This window comes from Equus caballus, chromosome 14 (assembly GCF_041296265.1).
Source record: "Equus caballus isolate H_3958 breed thoroughbred chromosome 14, TB-T2T, whole genome shotgun sequence".
Classification (NCBI taxonomy): Eukaryota; Metazoa; Chordata; class Mammalia; order Perissodactyla; family Equidae; genus Equus; species Equus caballus.
Window position 1 is genome coordinate 43,319,896 of NC_091697.1, and position 18,794 is coordinate 43,338,689.

Genomic DNA, 18,794 nt, shown 5'->3' on the forward strand with positions numbered 1-18,794 from the left:
AGCCTTCCCCACCCCAATTCAGCACCCTGGGCACTTCAGAGTCTCCTTCTCTGGCAAACTGTCCCACTCCCTATGGTGTCCACAGCCTCGATACGCAGTCAAGAACAAATCCTGAGTGATGTTTGTTCTGCTCCGACTATCAGCCAGACTCTCCCTTCCAAGAATAAGTCAACTGCAAAACGTTTGCCCCAGTGTACCAGGAACTTGTACCTTTCCTTCAAGTCTTTTATTTTCTGAGTTCTTACAAAAAAAGAAAAACACAAACAAAATGGGGAAGAACTGACAAACGGAGGATAAGGCCTCAGCAGGAGCTGGAGACCAAAGCCATGGAAGGAGCCACAGGCTGGGCCTCGCTGGGTCTGCAGGCCAGACAGGTGGAAAGTCCGGAGGGGGCTGAGGGGGCAGGTTGGGCTGGAGGGGCGAGGGGCAGATCACTTAAAAAAATATATATATACTGTACACATCTATACGAAGCGTTGTGTGTCGGGAGGGGGTCAGGCGCGGCGTCAGTGAGTGCAGGTCACGGGAGCGGGGGGCACTTCCTCCTCCCGGCACCAGCCTCTCTGCAGGGCTCACTGGCTCAGCCAGAGCGGACAGTGTGGCTAGCTGTCTTCTTCTGGAGAGGGAGGGGAAGTCACAAATTCAATTCCAACCCATGGTGGGCAGAGGCGTGGGGCTGGTCACTGCTTGTCTGAGAAATCCCTGGGGGAAGGAAACACAGCCCGACGTAAGATTTCCCGATCAAAGAGAATAAAATAAACTCATAAGCTGGCATCTCTGAGGCAGGGGAGGGCATTAACCACCCACAGCGGACACTTCCGAGCACTGTCCATGTCCCAGGAACCGGGCTGCGAGCTCTAGCGCTTCCCTTCCTTTAGCCCTCACAGCAGCCGGGCGGTGGCGCTGCCCCAGTTACAGGAGGCTGGGGGCGGGCGGGCCACCTAACCCTTTACCCCACCCGGGAGGCACAGGTCCATGGGGATGGCTTGTTTGGAGCAAACCCTCTTCTCCCCATAGGAAATGTCCTCAAGGGACAAAATCATAAGGAAAAGGAACTAAGCTGTGGGGGAGACAGAGCTGTACCCGACCTCAAGCCTTATCCTCATCTACAAGGAGGACTAGACCAGTCCCACCTCCCTAAGGACGGGCAGCACGTGCACCTGGCGCTCAGGGTCAGCCACTGCCATCACTGTCCTGGATCCTTCTACTTCTGCAGCTCTGGCTCCCGCCATCACCCCCAGACCTCGAGGAACGGAACCTCTTTCTCCAGCCTCCCCTTCCCCTTGGGGCCTACCTACCAGGCCCTGCCTGGCTCCCTGGGACCACAGCAGATGCTGGAGCTGCCCTCCCACCCTCGCCCGGGAGAGGATGGTCAGCAGGGGTTCCCGGGCTAGGAAGCGTACCTGCCGCTTTGTGCCCCTCAGACAGTCTGCTCTGCCGCCTTCTTCTGTGAGGAGAGAAGTGTGAGAGGCTCTTGTACTTGAAGCACCTCCCCACCCATGGTGCCCCCACCAGGAGGGGATGTGACGGTTCCCTCCTGAGGATTCACGGCTCCCCCAGAACAGATATTGGGTAGAGACCCCCTACGGCAGGGACGGTGTCCTGTGTGCCCTCAAGGAAGGAGCCCAGGACTTTGCAGCAAGAGATGTTCAGCTTTTCTGAACACAGCCGAGGCCCTGCTGGCCACAGTGAGAACTGCTTCTGGATAAGGTGCTGAGGCTCCCTCTTCAGGCCATCACCCGTGAAGCACACAGGTGTGTGTTTCTGCGGTGGGGATACCCTGCTGTCGGGGCACACACATCCCAGGGAGTATCTCCTCTCACCTGGAAACCCGCAACAGCCTCCCTGCCCCTTGGGGATCTCTCCTTTCTTCACCCATCCCGAGAACATCCTTCTAGCTCACAGACAAGACAGGGTCGCTTCCATGGCTTCCACACGCTCAGATCTTGTCCCCCCTCACGGCGCACATCCCCCTGGCTCTTCTCTCATGTCACAACTCATAAGCCCCCTGCACTGGACCCCAAGAATGGAAACGGCGCAGGGACCAGGCCTGTCTCACCCTGCCCTGTACCCTGACACGCACAGGATGGGGCTGATCACAGTCACCCTGGGGACAGGGTCTGGGCCCCTCTTCTGGCGAGTGACCCCTCAGGCACTCACTCTACCTTTTTCTTCCTTTTCTTCTGGATTAGTGAGTCAGGAGCTTTGGTGGAGGCCTTCTTTGCTTTCTTCTTCTTTTCCTTCTTTTCCTTGTCTTTTTTTCCTAAGGAAAGAAAGTAAACTTCTTAGACACCACGTTTTAATCTTAAGCATTGGGGTCAAAGTTGGAAGACACACAGGCAGGTCTCCCCCTGGAGAGGAACTAGAACTCACTCCTTCTGAAGCCAGGACTCCAGCTTGCCCCACACCCCGGGGAGCCATCAAAACACAGGCCCACATGCCTGTGACCACCCACGCTGGTCTGAGAGCCCCCAGGGCCAGCCTCATGACTCCTGCCCTGTCGGTGGACCACCTGGACGATTACTATTTTTCTTTAACTCACTTTTTAAAACTTCCACACATTTATTTAAAAAAGACACTTTCTATGTGTAAAATGGGAAGAAAGTATCACCTATTGTCAAGGGCTGGTGTGAGGGTGAGATGAGGCGCCCCTGCACGCAGTCTAGCACAGAGCTCAGGGAGGGGCCGCTATCACCTCTGAGGAGAAACTGCCCTCCGGGGGCTCGAACCCCCGTGAAGCCTGAAGCAGAAGTGGCTGTGCCTGCTGGCCGCTGTGAGTGAACTCTGGGCTCCAGGGGAGGCCACGCCCTGAGCCACAGGCGTCTCCCCGGCCTGCAGGCCCTGGTGCTCTAGGACCTGGCTCTGGCCCCCACGGCCCGCACAGCCCACTGCTCAGCCTCTCCCTTCTGTGCTGGCCGAGGGCTGTCCAGGCGCACTCCAGCTGCAGCCGGCCACTTACTCTTGTCAGTTTTCTTCTTCTCCTTCTTGCTCTTTGGGTTGCCTGGGTCTTCACCCACAATTGACACCATCGCCGGCTCCCCTTCTGGCTTCTCCTTGGCCCCTTGGCCAAGAGACTCCTTCTCCTTCTTCTTGATGTCACCACTTGCTCTGTCTTTCTTGGATTTCCCCTTGAGAGTCCTGGGGCCCTTTTCTGGGGAAACAGCACCCTCCCCAACCTCCCCGGCCGCGAGCTGCTTTTTCTTCTTGCTCTTGGGGGTCCTGGCAGCCGGCTGGTCTTCCGACAGCTTCCGCTTGCGACCCACCCGGCCCTTCCTGCTGCTCTCCTTGGCGGCATCCACGGCCTTCTTCCTTTCCTGCTCCAGGAGCTCTGTCAGGACCTTCACCACCGACGCCTGGACCTGGGCCTCGCTCAGGGGCCAGGGTTCGCTCAGGAGGCGCCGAGTGATGTCGCTCTGCAGTGCCAGCATTGAGGCTTGGGGGCTCCCAGCCCCGTTCCTGGGCTTCTGAGGTGTGGTGCCAGGGTCTCTTCTGCCTGCAGAGAGAGGACTTGGGGTCACGGATCCCGGAGAGTCGGGAAACAGACCTCTTGTGGGATAAGAGCCAAGGGGGTCCAGGGATAGAACTGACCTCCTCTGACAATGGTACATCTGGGGGAAGCGAGGCCCAGGGGTCACTCTGCTCCCACTGGGTCTCTGAATCACACCCTTCTGCCAGCTTCTAACTTAGAGCTCTTCTGTCTCCTCACATTAAGAACTCAAGTTCAGGTGGGGGATAGAAAATGACTCAGAATGTTAATGAAAGGGCCTGAAATCTACCAACGAAATGAAAGGTCAGAAAGGAGGGAGATGGTGTTGTCTAGAAAGGAGCCCAGAGGCCTGAGTTCTAGGTCTAACTACCACCAACTTGCTAGGTGACCTTGTTCCTCCCATGGCCTCAGTTTCCCTGTTTGCAAAATGAGGGGTTAGATAGACAGTGAGGTCCCCCATTCTAAATCATAGATTCATAATAAAAGTGAAAGCCACACAGCCATTCAACTCATGCCCGTCTACTCACAGTGGGCCCACGGCCCTCCGGTAAGGGGTCCAGGCGGTTTGGGGTGATGGGTGCGGTGCATACGCACGTGGCGGCTGACTAAGCAGGTTTACTGCCTGCCAGAGGGACTTCTGGTGCAGCCTTTGTTTAGAATTCTCCATGCCTCTGCTCTCCTTTGATAATTGTGTGCTGACTACACGTGTGAAAAAACCTTCCACAGCCCCCTCAAAACGTCTCCCTGCCGCACCCGCCTCTCACAAAGAGAGCACCAGGAAAGACAGCGAGCCGCAACTCCCTGCTGACCCGCGCCGGGCAAGTGCAGCTAAAGCCTAAGCACTGGGTGGGGGGGCATCAGCACCTGTCCCAAGGCTGCCCCTAACTTCCCAGGTGACTTGGCAGGTCTCCCCTCCATTCTGGGCCTCACAGGCACAAGAGCTCCTACACGCTGGGCTCTGAAAGGTGCCCAGGGGCTTGGCCCTGCTCCATGTCGCGAGGCTGGAGACTGTCCCCTGCAGCGTGCAGCGGGCCCCAGGGTGGGGTCTGAAGCAGCTCTGGCGAGCTGAGGGAGGTAGGCAGGGCAGGCTAGGCAGGGGGGTCCCCAGGACAGAGGGAGGCCCAGGTGAGCCCTTTGGTGCTTCGTGCAAGGGCAGAAGCCAGCTGGAGAGCGAAGCTGAGGAGGTGCCATTTGCCTTGGCAACCTCTTTCCTCGCAGCCCACTTCCCTACTTCCTGTCTACAAACACCCCAGAACACCAAGGCTGGGAGACCCTGAGAGCTGTCCCAGGTATGCCCATCTGAGATACCTGTCCCTTCGTGCTGGTGGAGTCAGAGATGGCTGATGCCCCAGGCCAGGTGATCTGAAGACTCAAGTCTGCCCTCCACATACCATGTGACTATTTTCTATGTGTGTTATGCCTCGACACCAACTGGATGCACCAACCCCTGCCCTGTATGGTTAAGACACAGGGCCCAGAGTGGCCAGGGGCTTGTCTGAGGCTTTAGAGTAAGTCAGTCCATTGCCTTGGGTCTTGGCCATGTAATGAAGACTTTTCCAAATGTGGCTCCTGCCTTTTGTCTGAGCTCCCCTGAGTTCCTACGCCCCATACCATCCCATTTGTTAGGAGAAAAGTTAACAGATACAGCTAGAGAGAGCCAAGGCCTACTCCACAAGTCAAGGTGCACCTCCTCTAAGGCAGGGGTCACCCTACCAGGTATGCTAGCATCTCATAGGGCTGGATAACCTGAATTCCAGGCTGTCCCAGACCACGGGAGCCAGACACTTGGGCGTGGGCCCCCCTGCACTTTTTTTTTTCTTCTTATTCTCCAAAGCCCCTCAGTACATAGTTGTATATTCTAGTTGTAGGTCCTTCTAGCTCTGTTATGTAGGATGCCACCTCAGCATGGCTTGATGAGCAGCGCTAGGTTCGTGCCCAGGATCAGAACTGGCAAAACCCTGGGCCGCCGAAGCGGAGTGTGTGAACTTAACCACTCGGCCACAGGGCGGCCTCCGCCCCCTACACTTTGATGAGCACCTCCAGGTCTGACGTAGGGGTACCAGGCCTCATTCGGAGAGGCCCTGGTGACAGACAGGACCATGTTGGTGGAACTGTTCCTGAGGGAGGGAAAGAAAGGGCCCACTGCCTTGTCCCTCCACACCCTGCTGTTGTCCTTCCCTGGGGCCCTCAACTCACCTGTTTGAGGGGACATGGTGGCAGCTGGTTGTTGGGGCTCCACTTCCCGCTTGCCGTCTAGGGCATCTTTGGTAGCCGGAGTAGAGGAAACTGAGGGTTTGGGGTCTGGCCTGGGAGTGGCCTTTGAAGCCTGGGAATTGGCTGGAGTCAGCCCAGGGGTTGCATAACCTGAGAGGAGAGACTGAAGAAACCCAGTGTGAAAGAGGCCGGGACCCTGCACCACCCAGGCCCTGACGGCATGGCCTGTGTGAGGAAACCAGCTAGACCCCTAAGACCAGGCACAGCAGCCTCCCATGTGTACGTCCTGCACTATTTTAATTTAACACGTATTTTAGACAGGCACATTTAAAAAGGAAATTTCTTATTACTAATGCAAATGGAAAATCACTAGCACTTGCCATGTACAGATGACAACCTTAAGAGAAATCCCATCTGTTAAACAAAGTTTTTTTTTTTTTTTGTTTTTAAAGATTTTATTTTTTCCATTTTCTCCCCAAAGCCCCCCGGTACATAGTTGTGTATTCTTCGTTGTGGGTTCTTCTAGTTGTGGCATGTGGGACGCTGCCTCAGCGTGGTCTGATGAGCAGTGCCATGTCCGCGCCCAGGATTCGGACTAACGAAACACTGGGCCGCCTGCAGTGGACACGCGAACTTAACCACTCGGCCACGGGGCCAGCCCCTTAAACAAAGTTTTTATCTGGGAATCACCCAAAATCAAGGTAAGCCCTTTCTATAGACTCTAAGAGTCCGCTCCTCATGGGGCCTCCAAGAAGGACAGAGCCTGGCTCCACACAGACAGGACCCCGCCCAGAGCCCCGGGAAGAGGCAGGTGGGCAGGAGCTGGGCCTGGGGCTCCTGCCCCTAAACCCCTGAGGCCGCCGGCCCTCTCCCTTGCAGTCACCTGGGAAGGCGCCACCACCTCCTCCTCGCTGGACTCTGCTGTGGTCTCCTCCACCAAGGTCTCCCTCCTGGAAAGGGCTGCACCTACTGGAGAAACAGAGGGGGCCTGTTGGGAATGCCAGGTAGCCCCTGGCAGCTGGGGCATGGCAGAGCCCTCCAGGAGGGCCCCCAGGATGGCCTGATCCATCTGGATGCGCCTCACCCTCCCACCCAAGGCTCATCTGCTCCCAGTGCCCCTTTCCAAGGTCAACCGCTATTCACAGCATTCCAGGTGGGACGCCTCAAGGCCAAAACCTTTTGTTCTCATTCCTGAGGCCTCACTTATGCTTCCTCTGCTTTCTTGTGTGTGGGGTACGGCCCTGAGATTTTGGGTCAGTTATAGGAGCCTGATATCAAAAGGCAGTCAAACAGCAGAGTCAGGAGGTCTCTGATGTTATTCAGACCAATTTCCTCATGGGGCTGTACAGGGGGACCCTAAGGCCAAGGTCACTGCATGGGTAGGAGGCTGAGCCTAGGGCTCCACCAGGCCGCCTCTCCCCTCCTCCAGGCGCACCCAGACGTTTCCTCCCGGGACCCTCACCCAGCCTCTGGGTCGCCTCAGCATCCTCCTTGCTCCCTGAAGAGCAGCTGCTGCTGTCCTCACTGTCATCTGAAGTCCCAGAGGCCTTGGCTTTGGGGCGTCCCAAGGAAGTGGCCACGGCCCGCTGGACCTCAGGAACCTTGGGCTTTCCAAGCCTGTTGGTCACTTTGGCTGGCACAGGGGTGCTCTGGGGACTCGTCACAGGGAGAGTTCCCAGAGCGCTGTCAACCTAATTTGGTGAAAGGAGAAAGAGAGGAAGGAGAAATCAGGGGAAATAAGATGTGCTGCTTACCGCACACCTCCATTAAGGGCCAGGCCCTGTTGGCTGCTTTGCACTCAGGCCTTGTTAAGTCCTCCCACAAATCTCTAAGATGGGCAGCTGAGGCCCGGGAGGCAGGTGCGTGTGCTAAGGTCACAGGGCAGGGAAGTGCTGGCACTGGGACTAGGCCCCTGCCTGGGCCCTCCCTTCTACCCTCTGTGGTCTTTTTTTTTTTTTTATTTTTTCCCCTGAGGAAGATTAGCCCTGAGCTAACATCTGTGCCAATCTTCCTCCCCTTATATGTGGGTTGCCACCTTGGCATGGCTGACGAGTGGTATGGGTCCATGCCCAGGATCCAAACCTGCGAACCTGGGCTGCCAAAGCAGAGTGCACCAAACTTAACCACTATGCCACAGGGCTGGCCCCAACCCTCTCTGGTCTTTGATCATTGTCCCCCCAGATTGGGGCCTGGGTCCCCAGCTCCCCAGCTCACCCCACTTGAAGATGGGGTCCTGGCAGTAGGAGGCTGGGCCTCACTGGCTTTCTGGACAAGGACCTTCAGGGCGGCCTGGGTCAGCGGGAGATGAGCTGGGTTCTTCTTTGTCACCTGTGGACAGCCAAAGGCAGCCCTGAGACTCCTGGGTTCTCAGGATGCCATCTATGCCATGCCCTGGTCAGAGCCTGTCTGGCTGGGGTGGGAGGGGACCTGTATCTGTAAGAGGAGCCATGGGGCTGGAGTCGGGGACTGAGGGGTGGTCAGAGGGGCAATGCCACCATCTGGGCAGAAAATAGTGCCAGGCTTCAGGTTATGAGTTAATCATATCATTCTCAGAGGGTCCAAAGATGGCTCCCAGCCCAGTGAAGGGAAGCCGCTCTGGCCCCACCACTCAATCTGAGCCTTCACTGGGGATAAGTCTCCAGCCTGGTGGCTGCAACAGCCTCCTCCATGGTCTCCCTGGTGCCACTCCTGCTTCCCACATCCACCAGCAATCAGGGAGAGAAAACTAAGAACAGAACTGGGTGTGACTCCTTGCTGAAAACCGCCAGGCCCCCACTGCCCTTCAGTGGCTACGCAGCAGCCCTCAGCGTGGCCTGTGGCCTGCTGGCCCGACCCCCTCCCCTTCCCACTTTCTCCAGCTGCCTCATCTTCTTCCAGCTCTCTCGCCCCCAAGCACTTCCCCAAATGGACCCCGCCCCTGGATTTTCCTGCCTGGAGTGCTCCCTAGTTCATCCTGGCGTGGCTGCTTCTCTTGCTTCAATGTCACCTCCTTGGGGAGGCCATCCTTGCCCATCCTTTCTGAAACAGGTCACTCCATTACTCTCCAGTTTATGCTGTTTCCTTCAAAGCGCCCACCAGTTGGTGAGTACTTTAATTGTTGGTTTCCTTGTTTAGTGGCTGCCTCCCCACTCACTTGGGGACTCCGCAAGAGCTGGGACCCTCTCTGTCTTGCTCCTGCTATATCCCCACTGCCTGGCATGGACAGATGTCAGCACCATCTGCTGGTTGAATGGCCCAGTAGACACGGGTTGTCAGGTGCAATCACCATAGCCCAGATGCCCACCCAGCAGCACGTCCTGGGAAGCTCCTCGGGCTGTAGCTTGTGGTGAGCCCTCTGAGCCGGGGGTGTCCAAGGCCCACCCGGGCCTATTCAGCTCTCTCTGCCCTCTCAGAAAAAGGGGCAGGGAGCAACAGGACAGGAAAACACACCGATGCGGCCCAGAGCACAGGGTACTAGGGGTCAGGAGACCTGAGTTCTGGCCCTGCCTAATCTGGGACAAGGCTCAACCCTCTAGCTGAGGGGTGGAGCTCAGTTTTATCGTTGGAACAATGACCCATTAACTCTATCTGCCCAGGGCTTAGATTCAGGCAGGACCGAATAAAAAATGCACTGAAAATGGTGGAGGCCGGAAGAATGCTCACAGGCACCACCGTGAACACTAAAACAGGGCCACTTCCATTCACGGCGTTTCAAATCTGAGAGGAAACCAAACAAAACAGAAGCCTAACCACGCTGGAAACGCTGATGAGGGGCTCAGGGAGCAGCACTGGCTCTGCCGGGCGCTGCGTTCCCAGCCACTCAAAGGTCATTCGGAGCTCGGTTTGGGGCTGTAGCCAGAAGGCCAGGAATGGCTCCGGCTGCTGGGGCAGCTGCTTCTAGGGGCTGGGTGAGAGCAAGTGCAGTCCAGCCCAGCAGCACGTGTGGGGGAGCAGGGGAGGGCAGGGGCCCCCGACCCGCTGGCCCGAGAGCCCTCGCTTCCCGCCAGGTACCTGCGCCTCCTGCTTCCTGCCTTCCGACGCCCGGCCGGCCTCCTCACCGCTGCTGGCCCCAACGGCGCCGGCTCGGAGAGCTGTCCGTGGGTTGGCCGGGGGCACGCTCACCACATTGGTTCTCACAGCTGAAATGGGGCAGGATGGGGCACATGTCAGGGCACAGAAGCCCCCATGGCCCTCCCAGCTGCGCAACACCTAATTTATCGGCCCTTTCTAGGGACACAGCGCCGCGCTCGGGGCTTACGAGGTAGACGCCTGCTGAATGCTCGCCCCAAGTCTTCCAGGCAGGAGCTGTCACTATCTCCCCAGTACAAGGCTCGGGGCGGTCACACGGCTGCTGCGGCAGTGACCCCGGGCTTTCTCCTCAGCCTCTCCCCACACTCGAGTCCTCCGCGGCGTTCCCCCTCAGCGGGCCAGGCTGCCACTCCTGAGCAACAGGCAGGAGCGCTGGCACCACATGAGACTCCCAAGTATTTGAAAGTCCCTCGTGAGAATCACCATGGTCATCTGCCAAGGTCCAGTGACACGATGTGCACGGAGCACTGTCTGTAACAGCCAAAAACCTGCCCAGACAACACCCTCAGCTGCTTCCAACACAGCGCCAGCTAAGTGAACTATGCTGTGTCCACCCAAAGGACGACTTTGTAGCCGGCAGGAATCATGCTGGGAATGCGTGACGTCACAACACATCAAGTAGAGATCACTGAGCAGACCTACGGTATGGTCTTACTGAAAACATGGGCGTAACTTAGGGTTTTGGAACGTTAACAGTCATGAAAATGTTAACAGTAACTGTTCCAGGCAGTGGGATTACAGGTCACGTTTTTTTCTTTTGTGCTAATCTGTATTTCTTCCTTAAAGATTAGCACCTGAGCTAACATCTGTCGCCAATCTTTTTCTTTCTTCTTCTCCCCAAAGCCCCCAGTACCTAGTTGTACACTCTAGTTGTGAGTGCCTCTGGCTGTGCTATGTGGGACGCCACCTCAGCATGGCCCAATGAGCAGTGCTAGGTCCGTGCCCAGGATCCGAACCCGGGAAACCCGGGGCCGCCAAAGCAGAGCGTGTGAACCCAACCACCTGGCCACGGGGCCGGCCGCTGTATTTCCTAGTTAGCCTACCAAGATCAGGTATTAATATGCCCATTAAAAAGTGTTATAATAGCAATAATAGTAATTAACCATTTTCTTGCTATCACCGGGAGCAGCACAGATTCTCAAAAGTCAAAGAAATCCCAGATCTGCTCCTGTCTCTCACTGATAGACAGAATTCTTCCCTACAATGTCTGTTTGGGGATTAACTAACCCCTTTGCAGGCCACCAGGAATGGCAGGCTCACTACCACCTCGCCACATTCAGGCAGTCAGTTGTCACAAGCTCTTCCCTGGATTACACAGAAACCTGGTCCCTGCAGCTTCAACCCTCTGGTCTGGGCTCTGCCTTTCAGAGTCAGCAGAGAAGCCCTGGCAAACATTTTTCCTGAGCCAGCCCCTCACTGAGATGAAGCAATGCAGGGCCCAGAGACCTTGTCCCAAGCCCATGCTGACCAACAACTTGCTGTGTGACTCAGTTAGCATCCTCTCCCTCCTGGGCCTCAACAGAGGTGTGTGTGTGTGTGCTGACGGCCCCTCCCAACCGAACCTGGGGGTTGCAGCAGGGGAGTCAGTCAGCCCTGCGTACCGGGCCCGCGCTCACCAGGAGTTGAGCACTGCGTAGCGGGGACCACGTCCTCATCCTCGCTCTCTGAGGAGGAGCTCCTGGCTGTGCTCTCCGAGGCCTGGGCCTTCCTCGGGGCGCTCGCAGCCTGGGCTTGTGCGGGGGTAGCAGCTGGGCCAGCTGGACTACGATTAGGGTCGACAAAAATCAGAGGGAATTTAATCACCTTGAAAAACAAAAACAAAACACACCCCCCCAGTGATTAAAGGCATGATCAGGGGAAGGGGGAGGGGGTGGGGAGGGTTTTACAAGGCAAGGGGTGCTGAGAGCTCAGGGCAGCTGGGCACAGAGGCGACTCCAGCTGCCCAGGGCCCTCCCAGCTCACTCCCAGCCTCCAGCACCTCACAGCTCACAGGAGCCCCTCTGACCCTCACAGCAAGCCCCTGAGGTCAGCAGGATTAGCTCCACTGGACAGATGGGAAAACCACAAGTCCAGAGAGGGGAGGAGAGTTACCCAAGGTCACAGAGCCTAACTGAAGCAGAGCCAGGGCCAGAATGTCCAATTCAGCCTTCTTTCCTCTGACTGACTTCAGAGACAGACACCTGCTGAGGGGGCGTCTGAACAGCGTATCCTTTGGCTGCCTGGTCGTAACAGATGATTCACCTGGGGGGGGGTCGTTCACAATCTAGTGCCCCCACCAAGAGACTCTGATGTGGCCTCCTGAGACATGGCCCAGGATGCGGCAACCCAACTATATGGACCCAGTGTCTTCAATAAAGAAAGCACAAGGGGAACGCCAACAGATTAAGACTTACAGGACCCAATGCAGTGTGTGGCCCTTATTTGAACACACAATATAAAAAACATCATTTAAGAGACAATCAGGGAAATGGGGATGCTGACCGGGTAGGTCGTTTTTTCAGGTGTGATATTATACTGGGCTTGTACTCAAAAAAAACACAACAAAGTAACCCAGGAGCACTGGTGAACTGAGTGGAGAGTTTGGACGACATGAGCCCGGTCACAAGTTCAGACCCGCTAACACTGGAGACGGTTTGTCGGGGGTTCTCTACCCTGTCTTATCTTTGGGGATGCTTTTAGTTTTCCAATAAGACATTAAAAGAAAGAGAAAGAAAGCAGCAGCAGCAGCAGTTCCTTGGTATTCTGCAGACCAGCCTGGGCCTGGCGGCTCCAGTGAAATGTCCACTGTGCACGGGCACCCTGAGAGCACACGCAGCCACAAGCCAGGGAGCTGAAGAGGCTGCTTTCCACTCCCCAAAGGCCAGGTCTGGCCTGAGTCCCACTCTCTCTCTGGCCAGTAGGGGGACGAAGGGCAGCAGGAGGGAGCTGCCCAAGGTCAGGTGTGGGACCTGAGTCTCTTCCACAACTCCGCATGGGGCCCCCGGGGTGCTGTGGAAGAGGGGAAGGGAAGAGCGGAGCAGAAGGGTGCCCACCCGAGGGTGGAAGCTCTGCAGGGCTTGGGCCCTTCCTACCCCTGCCAACAGCCTCCCCCGCGGCTGCTCTGATCTGCCACTTCCAGAGCCTTCCTTCCCACATGATGAAAGAGAGAAGGATGGAAAGTGGGAGAAGGTTTACAGTTGAGGGAGGGGGATCTATATATATGTGAGAAGACAGAGGAACAGATTGTCGGGGACGAAGAGAGGCAACGAACCCACTGAGGCAAACAATAGCGTCTGGGATGTTAAAAGCAGCTCAGCAGCAAAAGCCTCCACCTCCTCCATGTTCCACCTGCCCACGCTGCCCGCCCTGGCCTCTTGGCTGCAGGGGCGCAGAGGGCCTGGCTGCAGAGGGCAGGGGCACAAGGGGTGCCATGCCCGAGCCCTGCTTCCAACCCCACCTCTCCAAGACCTCACGGTGTGGTCGAGCCTGAGCTTCATGAGCCTGTTTCCCACTTGCTGAGAGGGCTGTTAGTAATCCCAGCTGGGGCTCACTCACTGGAGGGGCTCTGATGTGCTTTGGGAACTGCAAAGCACAGTACACACAGGGGTGACAAGGGCCTTCCTTCTGGGGTCGGTTAGCAAAGGTTCATGGGGAGCTGAGGCAGCCTGCACACTGGGCTGTGCCTCCCTGTCGGTGCTGGGCAGCGAGGACCTGGAGGGAACGCGGGGACTCCCCTCCTCCTGCAGGCCCTGACGTCTGCAGAACCAAACCACCTCCTGTCGCACCCGAGCTCATCACAACTGTACCCTCACTCCAGTCTGGGGCAGAGCAGGAGCGGGGGGCTGACCAGCCCAGGCTGCTGACCCAGGCAAGGGACACAGCCACAAAGGCACCCGAGGTGGTGGAGCTCCGGAGGGCAGCTCCTCTCCAAGAGCCCCTCTCAGAACTGCCTGGGTGCAGGTTAACAGGTCCTGGGCCAGCGCCACCCCAGGGAACTGAGAAACCCCACTCTCTGGGGATGTGGCCTCGATGGTGACCAGCAAACGGATGCCAGAGCCAGGCCTAGAAGTTAGTTCTCCAGGCATAGGAGAGGAGCTCCTTCCAGGAGGAGCCTCCGATGTAACACCTTAACTTGGTTTCTCACAGGTCTCCTTTTTCTCTCTGCCATTACCTCAAAGTTTGAGAGCAGGGTCTATGTCTTTTTAGTTTGGTACCTACACCGGGCCCCAGCACAACAGGGCTGAGCCACAGACCACCCCCTTGACGTCTCTCTCAGAGCCAGAGGGTGGGCCCCATTCCCTGCAAGTGGGGACACTGAGGCACAGTGAGGGGGCTTGGGAATGGAGATACAGTCCCCTCTCTGCCTCCCAGCGTGGGGCTTTGCCCACCACCCTGGCATGGGTCCCTGTCCCCTACTGATGGGCTAATAATAAAAACAGAGCGAAACTTGTCAATAGAGAAGTGCTTGATAACTGCATAATAACGATAATAATCATAATTAGTGAGCTGGGGATTAAGGAGCTGAAAATCCCCCACTTAGGGGGAGGCTGCAGCTTCCCCAGGCTGTGCCGTCTTCCCTGCAGCCTCCCGGGGGAATGCACAAACTGCCGACTTCTTTCCCTTCTTCTTTTTTAATAGGGACTCCAGAATCTTCAGGACTAACGTACCAATTAAACGGTTCAGTTTAAGCATGATGTTCATTTTAATTGTGTTAGTCCACCCCCGCAGAGAAGGGCGAAGCGGCCCCCTCCCTCCCAGCTGTTTATATCCTGCTCTGAGAAGGAGGCAGCCTCCTGCAGGCCCCAGAGAGCCGGTGGGCAATGCCTGGGCCCTGCCTCCCTCCTTCCCTGCAGGGCAGTGCCAGGTGGTGGGTCAGAGGGCAGACGGCCTGGGTTCAGACACCAGGTCTGTCCACTTGCTACCAGCCATATGACGCTGGAACAGTTCACTCAACTTCTCTGAGCCTCATTCCTTCCTCTTTAAAATGGGAGTAACAAAGGAACCTACCCTGGCAGGGCTGTTGTGGGGATTACACAGAATAATGCCAAGTGTGGAGCTTAGCACAGGGCCTGGCACACAGGAAGCGACCAAAGTCAGCTGCAGTTGTTCATCATTATTTCCGTAATCTGTCTTATGGAAAGGCAGCGAGCACTCCATCACCGGGGGTGTGCAAGCAGCATCCAACCTCAATGATGGACTGACTAGCATGTGGTATGATATATAAGGGGAAATGGTTAAGGAGACCCCACTGGTCTAGTAGTTGCAGGATTCCAGCATCTCTGAGGGGCCCAGCAGAAGCTTCCAGGAGCGTGGGGCTAGAAGAGGACAAAGGGCAGTGCTGTCTGTGGGGAGGGCCCGGGGTTCACACAGAAACTTGGACACCAGCCTGGCAGACGTGGGCCTCGTCCTGCCCTTGTGGGCGCCATCTAGGCAGTACAGTATGTGGAGATGTGCCACAGGGGCTCGAGCAAGGCCTCAGGCCTGGCCTACGGGATTCTGACAAGGCCTGCAGAGAGGGCTCCCGGTGCACACAGGAGGCAGGGATACAAGAAGCCAGGGGACCAGTGTTTGCCCCTTCCTCACCTCCCCGTGGGTGAGGAGAATTTGGGGAAATCACTTCAATTCACTGGGCCTTGATTCCTGCTGTCGAATGGGGAACACCACGTGCCCGCCTGCAGTAACAGGCGCTCCGGTCAGGCAGCACACCGTGGGCCTGTGCCGGCGCACAGCACGGAGGGAGGATGATCACCCTGCCTGTTCTACAGCTGAAACTTCTGGGCTTCATGGTTACGGTGTGCCCTGGTTCACGGAGCTGGTGGGCAGGAGAGCTGCCCTTGACCCTACACCAGCTGGCTCTGAGGCCTGGATGTTCAATGACACTCTGCTGCCTCCCTCACGGGGTTACTGTGAGGATGTTACTAAAACAGAGGAAAGAGCTCTGGGAGCTGTGAAGTGCTGCTTCAGCGGGAAGATCCGCCCTCGGCCCCAGCGGCCCGCCCCCGTCCCCCCAGCTCTGAGCCTGCAGCGTCTCCGAGAGAAGGCCGGCCTACCTGGCCTGCGGGCAGCTCCTCATCGCTGCTCTCCGAGGACCCCTGTGCCTTCTTCTCCGGAAGTGCTGGGCCCAGGGTCTTGCTTCTGGCAGTTTGGGAAGCACCCTCCTTCTGAGGGGACAAGCACATGGTAGAGAGGGGACGTTGGCTGGGGGGGAGCATGACTGAGGGGCCAGGCTCAGGGAAACCACAGCCAGCAAGCAAGGCCCCTCACAGACACTGGTGCTCCAGGGAAGGCAGCATGGCCCCTTTCTGCACACACATGGCAGGTGGAGAGCTGCTGGCCCGGCATGCCCCATAGCCACTGGAAACACAGCCTCCACTCTGCTCATCCTCCTTCCGGAGCTGACTCTGAACTTGAAAGGGGTGTCTGAGTCAGGCACCATGAAAACCTGAGGGCTGGGGTGCTGTTGGCCAGGCATCTGAACGAGAGGTGACAGAGGCCTGGGACAAGGTTGCGGAGGTGAGCCAGCGGCCCCAGCACAGCTCACATCTGGCTGTAACACGACTGGTTAAAAGCAGGAGCCGGTTCAAAGTGTTCGGGTGGGTGGCTGCCATGCCCTCGTGCCAGGCATAAATGAGGGGAGCTGGGTGGGTGGGAACTGCAGTCGGGGGCCAGAGGAGGAGGTCCAGGGAGCAGTGTGTAGCCAGTGCTGGTGGTGACCAGCTCAGGGTTGTCCAGGGCAGGGGCAGAGGGGAGTTCCACTGGTGAAGGCCCCACTTTTCACTACTCAACCCAGCCAGAAAGTGGGACCTAGTTTGCCAGGGCCTCCAATTTCTCAAGAGAAGCTAGAAAATCCTGATTTGAGTGTGTTATTTCCCCATTTTTAAATGAGTCAACTACAACACACACTGCAACAGCTATGCCCCCGTGTCTTCCTTAATCACAGAACTGCAACTCTGTTCTGGTGGCCTCCACAACAAAATTTGGGGAGGGTGGGCCCTTGTCCCAGCCAATCATGGGAACTGCAGGCCCCTCATCAGGGAGTGGCTTTTTTTGGGTGTGGAGGAAGGAAGGGAGGGAGCACATGCCTTAGATCTGGACAAGGAGATAAGGGGAAGGGAAGTCAGCTGGGGGATTCTGTAGCTCTTTGGGAGATACTGCAGCCCTGCTGCGACAATGAGGCGCGTGGAACAGAGATGGAAGAAATCTGGGTCACCAATGATGCTGAGCTGAAGAAACCATCTTTACAGCAGCCTTCCCCATGGATTGTGAGATAACCAATCCCCTTACTATCTAAGCTCTTGTGAATTAGGGTTTCTCCTGCAGATTAGGACATCCTGACTGATACAGTAACCCATTTAAGACTTAAAGAAAAAAAATACTGCACAGTCCAAAACATGGCTGGGGCCCTTGTGTCTTAGTCTGGCGTTTAGGTCCCCATGTTACTGGTAACAAGCAACTAGAAATGACTGTTGCCCACAGGCCAGCCGGCCTTTGCTGAACATGCCTGACTTCACCTCCCCTCCCCTTTGCACACACTTTGCACACCTTCCCCCTGGGTGCGCGTCTCCACTTTTGTGTCTGGTGAACCCCTGGTCTTCCTTCAAGCTCAGCCCAATCATCTCCTCTTCTGGCCTCTCGGAGACCTATTCTCCCAGCTCCATCAGGGTCTCCCAGCTCCATCAGACAGAGAGCTACGGGAATATTTTCCGATAATGCAGTCACCTTGTCTTGCCCTACAGACCATAAGCTCCTTGAGGACAGAGCCAACACCTTTCACCCCTTTCTCTCTATCAGCAAGACAGAGGGCTCACTGGTCAGCCTGGTGCACTGAAGGCAGAGGTTAGTGTCAAGGCACCAACAGACTTCTCAGTGCTTGTTTTACTCATGAAGAAAACAGAAATCCAAGAAGGGGCGGAGCGTGGCCTGGCACAGGGAGTTGCAGCTTCCCTTAGGAAAGAGAAGATCTGGCCACAGGGAGGGTACCCTTCCACGGGTCACAACTGGCTAGAGCTGACAGGGACCAACTTCCTAGACAGGGCAAGGGCTCTCCAGTCTGCCCTACCTGCCACCACTCCCTACTACCTCTCCTGACACCAAGGCTCAATGTAGGTTGCCATCTATCACCTCCACGAGGCCTGTGTCAATCATTTCCATCACAAGTCCGAGCCCTGTAAGTCCTGGAGTTTGACACCCCGAACTTCTGCAGGACACAGCCACTCCCGCTGCTTTCTGCAAGCCGAGGGAAATCCAGATCAAAGTCAGTTCCTCATTCCTTCTCTCCTCCCACGCCCCAGGCCTCACATTAAGCTACACGAGCTCTCCCTGGGGAGATGTGCAGGCCTACATGAGGCCCCGGGCCCAGGCAAGGGATATGACTTCCTCCAGCTCCCGAGGGCCTCATGGTATCTGCATCACAATCCAAGCCTCCCCATGACTCTCTCTGACTGTGACATCTTTGGATTCTTGGCCTCATTTGCCTTGGCGGGAGTTGCTGACCTAACCTCCCATAGGGCTGGTGTGTCTACTCGTGTTGTGGAGGCCTTGGGGGATACGGGTGTGTCTAAAACATCTTTCATGAGGGAGGCCTTAGCTTGGGGGATTTTTACAGGTTTTGCCTAAGGAGACATGGAGGACAGCAGCTGGGGGAAAGGATCTTGGAGTCAAGAGCCTTAATCTGGTCTTCCTTCCTTATCTGGCCCTCAACCCAAGTTCTGACGAAGGAATGGGTGGCGATGGCTTGGAAGCCTGGCATCGTAGCATCTTCCTCATTAGACCTCACCTGGGCTGGTGTCACAGCTGCCGGCACTGCCCCCTCGCTGTCTGACTCCTCTTCACTGCTGCTCTCCGAGTTCTCCTCCCGCTTCCCAGCCTGGGTGGCTGTGGGTCCTGTCTTCCCAGGGGGTGCTGGGGCAGCCCCTTTCCGGGGGGATCCCTTGGTGGGGGCTGAGGCAGTTCTGACCTGGGCGGTCTTCCCTGAGGGCTTTGCCTGGAGTGAGAGGATGAGAATTAGGGAAGGGAGCCCCGAGGGCCGGCACAGGGCTGCTCTCTG

At 56.8% G+C, this 18,794-nt stretch overlaps 1 protein-coding gene across 5 annotated transcripts in view; it reads right to left on the bottom strand.

The window, feature by feature from the left end:
• Positions 1–182: 182 nt before the first annotated feature.
• Positions 183–18,794, bottom strand: part of TCOF1 (treacle ribosome biogenesis factor 1) — a 40,294-nt gene continuing 21,682 nt past the window's right edge. Inside the window, exons 19-30 of one of the 5 annotated variants that reach the window (XM_014730578.3) lie at positions 18,525–18,731; positions 15,799–15,909; positions 11,386–11,572; positions 9,692–9,819; positions 7,916–8,029; positions 7,164–7,392; positions 6,585–6,670; positions 5,684–5,864; positions 2,960–3,493; positions 2,166–2,263; positions 1,404–1,447; positions 183–702 (exon numbers count right to left, since the gene is read on the bottom strand). In XM_014730578.3, the coding sequence (XP_014586064.3) occupies positions 1,421–1,447; positions 2,166–2,263; positions 2,960–3,493; positions 5,684–5,864; positions 6,585–6,670; positions 7,164–7,392; positions 7,916–8,029; positions 9,692–9,819; positions 11,386–11,572; positions 15,799–15,909; positions 18,525–18,731 (1,902 nt within the window). In that variant the 3' untranslated portion in view covers positions 183–702; positions 1,404–1,420. Of the gene's footprint in view, positions 703–1,403; positions 1,448–2,165; positions 2,264–2,959; positions 3,494–5,683; positions 5,865–6,133; positions 6,317–6,584; positions 6,671–7,163; positions 7,393–7,915; positions 8,030–9,691; positions 9,820–11,370; positions 11,573–15,798; positions 15,910–18,524; positions 18,732–18,794 lie in introns of those variants that run through there. The other 4 variants (XM_023617434.2, XM_023617432.2, XM_070233977.1 and 1 more) reach the window with 4 other exon arrangements.